The sequence below is a fragment of the Citrus clementina genome, unplaced genomic scaffold, assembly GCF_000493195.1.
Source record: "Citrus clementina cultivar Clemenules unplaced genomic scaffold, Citrus_clementina_v1.0 scaffold_5, whole genome shotgun sequence".
Taxonomy (NCBI): domain Eukaryota; kingdom Viridiplantae; phylum Streptophyta; class Magnoliopsida; order Sapindales; family Rutaceae; genus Citrus; species Citrus x clementina.
Window position 1 is genome coordinate 21,727,632 of NW_006262201.1, and position 9,208 is coordinate 21,736,839.

The window sequence follows — 9,208 nt, forward strand, 5'->3', positions numbered from 1 at the left end:
CCCAAAATACATACATACATACATACATACATACATACATACATACATATATATATATATGTAAGCCTTTAAACTATAAGCCTTTAAAGCTGTGTGGTTTTAAAATTTTTCTGAACTTTTCCATATTTTAAAATCTCTGACCAGAAAACTAGTATATATATATATATTTCTTGTAATAGTAGATAGTGATCTAAGCTTCTTCTAAAGGTGGTCACATCTTTGAAAAGGTCAAAATATGGTAAACGAAATGAGTTAAGACCATCTTTAATTTAAAACCATAAACAATAAGAGTAATAATAACTAGAAGAATTAACTAAAAAAAAGATTAAATTTCTACCCCGTGTAGAAAACATATTATAATATCTAAAACTTTTTGCCACGTGGCTCACTAGACTCCATTGAATTTCCTCATTCCATGCCACAATAATGGCAAATGCATGCTTTCGTTGAGGGGAGGGTGTAAATTCTTTCTTTACAGGAACAGAGAGAGAGAGAGAGAGAGAGAGAAGATTAGGGAAGGAAAGGATACACGACAAGGAAGGAAGATAAAAAAGAGAGTGCTTTCCAAGAACCGAGAAACACACACACACACACACACACACAGCGAGAGAGAAGATTAGGGAAGGAAAGGATACACCACAAGGAAGATCAAAAGAGATTTCTTTCCTTTCACATTGATTTGCATTCTCTTTAATTTTCGTTGCATAAATTATAATTTTGTGATCTACGTGATTCAATGACTGCACTCTAGGTCCACATCATTTGGTACAAAAGCTCGAGTTAAATATTAGATTCATCCATTTGAAGCCTCGATCTGTAAAGGTACTTAGATTCATGAAATTATTGTATATCTGCAATCCATAATTTCTACGCAGTCTTAGCAAATTAATTAGTTTCCCAGCAATTTAATTATCAAATTTAAACAATGCCAAAATTATTATTTTTAATAATAAAAAGACCGTCTCCCCGCATATTCTTGAAGTAAAAGGTCAAAATTAGTGTTGATTTTGTAAAAATTTAATTTCTGTTAAATATTTAGAATTAAATCAAATTTATTTTATTCCCATACATCACAAATCTGTTTTGGGACGTGATGGTGGATTTATCTCTCTTTTTGTTTTTTTATCTTTTTATTTTTTATTAACTACTCGATTATTGAATATGTTATACAGTAATCTTAGGATAGAAATTGATTTTATACATCCCTGCTAAAAAAAAGTACTCCCTAGATCCCGATGTATCTAATCTTCTGCTGCCATGACTCATAATCACTGTCATTGTAAATCAAAATCTTTTGCTCTATATATGCTCCGCTAAAAATTGAATAATTTCAATAGTATCTGTAATTTAAAAGGCTGAAATTAACTCACCTTCGATCCCTATACAAAATAACATAATTGTTAAAAAATTTGGTAATTTGTTATGAAAGTTCAAAGTCACCCACCTACCCGCACCACATTAGAAAGATAAAATATCTAATATATTGGTATTTCTTTATTGCACTCCAGGGTGGCTTATAGGTGTGATAAGAAGATATCAGAAGAACATTGGAGAAAAAAAAAATCCATGGCTCCAAGCAAGTTCAAAAAGGCCATAGGGGCAGTGAAGGACAAGACAAGCATAGGGCTAGCGAAAGTGGGCAGTAGCAATTCACTCTCAGATCTTGAAGTAGCCATTGTGAAGGCAACAAGACACGAGGAATACCCCGCCGAGGAAAAACACATTCGAGAAATACTTAGCCTAACATGCTATTCCCGTGCTTACATAAGTGCGTGTGTAAACATCATCTCCAAACGTCTCAATAAGACCAAAAATTGGACGGTGGCACTTAAGACGCTGATTTTGATCCAACGGTTGCTTTCTGAGGGCGATCCAGCATATGAGCAGGAGATATTTTTCTCAACGAGGCGTGGGACTCGGCTTCTCAACATGTCAGATTTCCGTGACACCTCGCGCTCTAATTCATGGGACTACTCTGCATTTGTCCGTACGTATGCATTATATCTTGATGAGCGGCTGGAGTTCAGGATGCAAGGCCGCCGTGGTAAGCGTAGCATGTTCGGAATTGATGAAGATGAAGAAGAGGCAAGCTCAGCCCCAGCCTGTGCCAGAGCCACACCAGTCCGTGACATGAAAATTGAGCATCTCTTTTCAAGAATACAACATTTGCAACAGGTCCTTGAGCGCTTTTTAGCTTGCCGGCCAACAGGTTTATTTTTTTTAAAAATCTAATAATTAATTAATTAATACATGCCATGCATAGACATGATCATGATACACGAACGTGTGCATTAATTGCTGTGGCATGTTCGTTTTTAGAGGAACTCGACAATACATCAGAAAAAATATAACTAATTGATGTATGTATGACATGTATGATTAAATTTTAATTTAACCACAACTGGTATGGTGGTCTTTCAAAATAAATGTACACTTGCCATAAAATTATTTGCCTATTGTATGGCTGATATGGTACCTCTAATGTATTGTAAAATTTTGTCTTGTTTTTATCATACAATGCTGAATAAAACTTAATTTCAATGATTTACATCAATTGCATGTGTCATGTTTAATTATATTTATCATTTAATACTGAATTTTAGGTAAAAATAACTGACAAAATTTATTAAATAAGCTAGAATTTTATACCTTGCTTAACACTTAATGCTTAGTTTAAACATGATAAATTGGATTTAAATAATTCCATTTTGCCTATCTCTTACTAATTTGTATGTAGTTATAATTGTGGACAGCTAAGATTTAGTGTGTGTGTGTATATATATATGTATCGATGTATGCATGTATGTATGTATATTAGTGATCTGGCTTGAAATCCTGAACTTTATTAAAATTTATAATGAATTAATGATAATGTGAACATATTTTTATATCATTGTAAACTATCTAACAGTATTATAATAATTTTTTCATATCATTGTCAACTAATCCTAGATTTGAATTGCGGATTATAAGTCGAATTGAAATTTTTTCCTATATTTTATTATATATATAACCACAAATCACAACTTTCTATCAGAGTTAGCCCAAGTATCGGATAATCCTTCTCTTGCTTCTAAATGTTTTCATTTGGTTTTCTCTTATTATTATTATTAATATATACAGGTTCAGCGAAGAACAACAGGGTCGTAATTGTCGCTCTATATCCTGTTGTGAAAGAAAGTTTTCAAATATATTATGACATAACAGAAATACTGGGCATATTGATTGACCGTTTCATGGAGTTAGAGGTTCCTGACTCCGTTAAGGTTTACGACATCTTTTGCCGTGTCTCAAAGCAATATGATGAGCTAGATTCGTTCTACGGCTGGTGCAAGACCGTGGGCATTGCACGCTCTTCTGAGTACCCAGAAGTCGAAAGGATAACATATAAAAAGCTTGAACTCATGGATGATTTTATACGGGACAAGTCTGCATTGGCTCAAAGTAAGAAAAACGTAGATTTTCAGTTGACGAACGAACCCGAGCAAGAGCAAGATGATAATGATAAAGATGCTGAAACAACAAATCAAGAAGATATGAATGAAACGAAAGCGCTACCAGCACCTGAGGAGTCAACCCCAGCCGAAGAAGAGAAGAAAGAAGAAAATGTTAAACAAGAAACCAAAGATACAGAGAAAGAGGCTGACCTTTTGAACTTGGGAGAGGACTCGGCGACATGCGACGAGCAAGCTGACAAATTGGCCTTAGCATTATTTGATAGCGGCAATGCTCCTGTGGATCAAGCAGGGGCTGGTCGTACAGCATGGGAAGCCTTTAAAGACGAAACAGCAGACTGGGAGACGGCATTAGTTCAATCAGCAAGCAATTTGAATCATCAGACGGCAGCACTTGGGGGCGGTTTCGATATGTTATTACTCGATGGCATGTATCAACAAGGTGCTACAGCGGTTGCAATGGCTAGTGCAGAAGCTAGTGGGAGTGCTAGTAGCGTTGCCCTTGGGTCAGCAGGAAGGCCCGCAATGCTGGCACTGCCAGCACCACCAACAACGCAAGCTGGCGCTACTCTACCTACCGATCCATTTGCAGCGTCATGTGCAGTGGCACCCCCACCATTCGTACAAATGTCAGATCTTGAGAAAAAACAGAAGCTTTTGGTGGAAGAGCAGCTAATGTGGCAGCAGTATGCAAGGGACGGGATGCAAGGGCAGCTTGGAATAACAAAGCTGCAACCCAATACTTACAACATGGGAGGTTACACTCACGGCTATTAATTGGAGCATTTGATATAGGGTTGGTCTTTTATGCATTATTAGTCTTTCTTTTCCCTTTCTTTCAATTCTTTTTCCTTGATGCAATGAGTACATATTGCTTTAAAAGAGAGAAGGGGGAAAAAAATCAAAACATTTGTGGTTGAATCTTTGGTTGTGTAAATTCATGGTATGCTCAGTAGGGTAGTGTATATGATGTACAAATATAACTCGATACTTTTTAGTACCAGGAAAAACTTTGAAAAATGCCTTTTAGTTCTTCTTTATACTTCTTTAGTTCGGCATTTTAGGGCTCATTTGATTTTTGTATTGATCACTTTTGAACTTTAATCGGTAGTTTTTGACTTATTGGACAAGAATATATTATTAATCATACAATGTCATTAATAGAAGATTAACATAAAATTAAAATATTAAAATATAAGCACAAATAAAATCAACATTACATCCAAATTATTTGATGACAAATTTTTTTAAGTTTCAAACAAGATTATACTAGTAGTGTAAGATTTCATCTTTTTAGTAGTGTTACAAAATCACTATTAGTAAGTGATATAAGACAACCTACATTGTATGTGGAAATACACCAGCTAAGTTTTCAAGAAAGATTGGAGAGGTAACAAATGGACATACTTAAAATTTAGATTCCTTAAGCAACGTATGGCCTCCATGATAGACTCTTCCTAGAGTACTTAAGCATACTAATAAGCCACTTACACAATTGTTACAAATATATAACAACAAAATTAAAATAGCATTAATATATTATAAATAAATAAAATAGCATTAATATATTATAAATAAATAAAATATCACTACAAGAAAAAACACTATTGGCTACAAATTCTTTTGCAACAAAACTTACTTTATTGCTAAAATTCATGTCTTGCAACAAAAATTAGTCTTTATCGCTATAGTTAAACAAATTTTGTTCTTCTTAATGATGTGGAATAGGTGAGAAAATTAGATTATATGGCAACAAAATATTTGGTTGCCCTACGCAATTTTTTGGCAACAAAAGTGTTCTTGTTGCCTAACAAGCTTAATGAAAGCAAAATATGTTTCGTTGCTCGAGTTTTTCCACAACAAACACTTGAATTGTAACGCCCCAAATCTAACACGTACGAAGCACGTGAATAAGGAGGTTACTTACAAATCATAATCCTTACTCATAAATTTCAAACTGAAATACCTCAAATTCTTATTCAAATAAATCCACAAATTCACACATTCTACACTAAATAGTCTCTCCCAAAAATAACTAAAGTTTCAAACTCCAAATTACAAGTTCATAACAAAAATAAACTAAATAGAAACATTAGCTCATTCCTCTTCTTATTCAAATAGCAAACGGAAATGAAATCACTAACTCCAAAGCTAGGCACACCTTTCAAACGGAACTTAATCTGCAAAAAGTAATGACGAGGGGTGAGCCGTCAACTCTATAAGTAAAACCATTCCTAACACACTAGCCCAATCGATACCAAAAATATTTCAAGCCTTCTTTTATTTAAAACATATATGTTACAATTCATAAATTTCATCAAAAGATATATTTCAATAAAATAACATAATTTCATAATAATTCAGAATATCTAAAGAATAATCAATTGTGAAAGCAAATCACATAACACGTACACAAAAAGCAGATAGTTAGCTCATGTCACATAGTGTCACCTATAGTCCCGGAGACCCGGCCAGAAACAGAATCAGAATATCATGTGCACACTCAAAATAGAAACCCAGTACTAGTCCAGACAGATATATCGTATATTACGATCAGAATCAGAATAACTATGGACAATGAGCCAAAACATTTGGAATCCCATACAATCATCAATAATTGAAATCAGATATGGGTACAAAACATTCATATCAGATTCATGAAAGTCCATAACAATAATTTAGGCTTGCACAATATTTTATAGACAAAATTATAAAAGGCAGTCATGTTATAAAATAATTTAAATATTGAAAAGCATTTATGAAATATTTTGTTAAAAGGATTTAGATTTGAAAACATTTTCATAAACTGATTTTGTAATGAAAATCTATTTATCTTCTAAGTAGTATAAAAAAAACTATTATAATAATATCAAAATACTTAGACATATCCAGTATATTAGGAATGAAGTTACTTACCTCAATAAAGGGATTTGAACTAACACACCTCTAAGCCTCTACAAGCCTCAATCACCTCCAACACCTTAACAAATATAAGATATAACTATCAATAACTTATCCTAAGAATCTGATTTGCTAATTCATACCCGTACTAGTCTGATTCTTAAAATTTTAACTCTTAATCTAAAACTCAAAATGACATAATATTCTATAGAACCATTCTGGTCATCCATGGGTACCTCATATAAAATTTCCAAGAGGATCCGATACCAAAAACGTTTTCAAAACTATTTATTGCTTGACAAATTCAAAACTGTTTCAGAGTATCTTAACCGAACAAAACGTATTCTGAGAATTTTATAAAATCAGATACTAATCAGAAAATTATGAAATTAAAACTGGGAATACTAGACACATGTATCAACTCCTATATAAAATCTAAGAATGTTTTGAGTTCATTTAACAGTACAAATAAGTTTATGAATCCGATTGCCTTGATGGAATCACAGTTTTCTAGTGTATTAGTGTTCGATTAAAAAATCCATATAAAATTGAAAACAAAGTCAAATCTTATGAAATAAAATTTAATCAATAAGCCTACATGTCTAGTTTTCAGAAATATAAAGTTCTTAAGAAACATTATTCAGAAAATATATGTTTAACTTCGAGATACTCATATTGTCAACAATTTGTTCAGCGTGCTTAATACACCAAGGGTTGATTATTAAAACCACAATAAATCAAAACCCTAAACAGAACCTAAACACACCTTAAATCATGTATTATAATCTGTATCAATCTAAAATCATGCTAATATAAGTCCTAAATAGAGTGATTGGAAATCTCATGGAGAATAAGGAGAGTAAACTTACCAATTGCTTTGATTCTCTCCTAAACAAATGTTTTAATTCCTAGGTTGGATTGAAAATGAAAGGGGGTTAGGGGGTATTTATAGGATTCCTTAAGGCTAATGGATGGCTAGGATTTTGCCACTACAACTCTTGATCAATTGTTGAAATTATCTTTCATAAATACCTTACTAGTTTCTAGAATTCTTATCTATCTCTACAACTTTCTTACATCATCACTTATGTCATAAATTATGTCATTATTACTTAGTCATTGCATCATCACTTATGTCATTACTTCTCTTAAAATTAAATATTATATATTATTAATATGATTTAATACTTAAAGGGGCTTATTAGCTCAAAATGAATTCTACCATATTTAGGTGAGAGAATTGAACCTTACAATTTCCTCCCCCCTTTAAAAATTCCGTCCTCGAAATTCAAAGATTGCCTTATGCATAAAAGAGTTGAGGGTATTTTTCCAACATTTCTGCCTCTCGCTCCCATGTGGCTTCCTCAACAAAATGGTTCTTCAAACATACCTTAACTAAGGGAATAACCCTACTCCTTAGGACATGTCTTCTGATATCTGAATTGGTTGATAGTGTAGCACATGTAAAGGGTCTGCTACATACTTTCTTAAAACAGACACATGAAACACATTGTGAAGCCTAGATAGAGCCGGTGGTAAAGCTATGTGATAAGCCACAGGACCAATTTTCTCTAAAATCTCAAATGGTCCAATGAATCTAGGGCTAAGCTTCCCTTTCTTCCCGAACCGAAACACTCCTTTCCATGGCGATACCTTCAAGAAAACAAAGTCTCTTTTTTTCAAATTCTAACTCACGTCTACGACAATCTGTATAACTCTTTTGTCTACTCTGAGCTGTTTGAAGACGTTCTCTAATCAACTTGATTTTATCAACGGTAATCTGTATCAATTCTAGACCCAAATGTTTTCTTTTACCAACCTCATCCCAACAGATTGGGGACTTACACTTTCTTCCATATAATGCCTCAAACGGTGCCATGCCGATACTTGAGTGGAAGCTATTGTTATAAGCAAACTCGATTAACATTAAGCGTTCTTCCCAACTACCACTCAAGTCTAGTACACAAGCTCGAAGCATATCCTCGAGGGTTTGGATAGTCCTTTCGGATTGTCCATCTGTCTGTGGATGAAAAGTAATGCTAAATCTTAATTTTGTCCCCATCTCTTTGTGTAAGCTAGCCCAAAATCTTGAAGGAAACAATGGATCTCTATCAGACACTATTGACACTGGAACTCTATGAAGCCTTACTATCTCTTTAATGAATAACTTAGCTAGTTGCCCTACGCTGTTTGTACTCCTCCTTGCCAAGAAATGGGCTGATTTTGTCAATCGATCAACAATTACCCAAATACAATCACATCCCCTTCTAGAACGAGGTAATCCAGAGACGAAATCCATTGTTATGTGTTCTCATTTCCATTGTGGAATACGAAGCGGTTGTAAAGTTCCTGCTGGTCTTTGATGTTCGATCTTCACTTGTTGGCAAACTAAACATCGAGATACAAAAGCAGCAATATCTCTCTTCATATTCTTCCACCAAAAACTCTATTTTAGATCACAATACATCTTAGTACTACCAGGATGCATACTATAAGGTGACTTATGAGCTTCTTTTAAGATCTCTGTCTTTATCTCTTTATCTGCTGGCACGCATAGCCTTTGTCCTACCCATAATACATCTCCATTGTCAAGTCCGAAATTGGGTTGATGTCTTTTGTTCACCTCTTCACAGATTTTATTGAGTTCCATGTCGTTGTTTTGAGCTATCTTAGTTTTATCAATTAGAGTGGGTTGGACTATTAAATATGCCAACAAGTCTGCTTGCCCATGAGTAACTACCTCAATCCCACATCTCCTCAAGTCCTTTACCAAATGATTTTTCATAGTGGTTAGATGTGCCATGCACCCAGATGATTTCCTACTCAAGGCGTCAGCTACCACATTTGCCTTT

General features: G+C 34.0%; 1 protein-coding gene across 1 annotated transcript; it reads left to right on the forward strand.

Annotated features, from left to right (window-relative positions):
- Positions 1-708: 708 nt before the first annotated feature.
- Positions 709-4,232, forward strand: LOC18041692 (putative clathrin assembly protein At1g03050). Its single transcript, XM_006432386.2, has 3 exons — positions 709-822; positions 1,509-2,209; positions 3,124-4,232. The coding sequence occupies exons 2-3, from the start codon at positions 1,567-1,569 to the stop codon at positions 4,230-4,232; spliced, it is 1,752 nt and encodes a 583-aa protein (XP_006432449.1). The 5' UTR covers positions 709-822; positions 1,509-1,566.
- Positions 4,233-9,208: the final 4,976 nt, after the last annotated feature.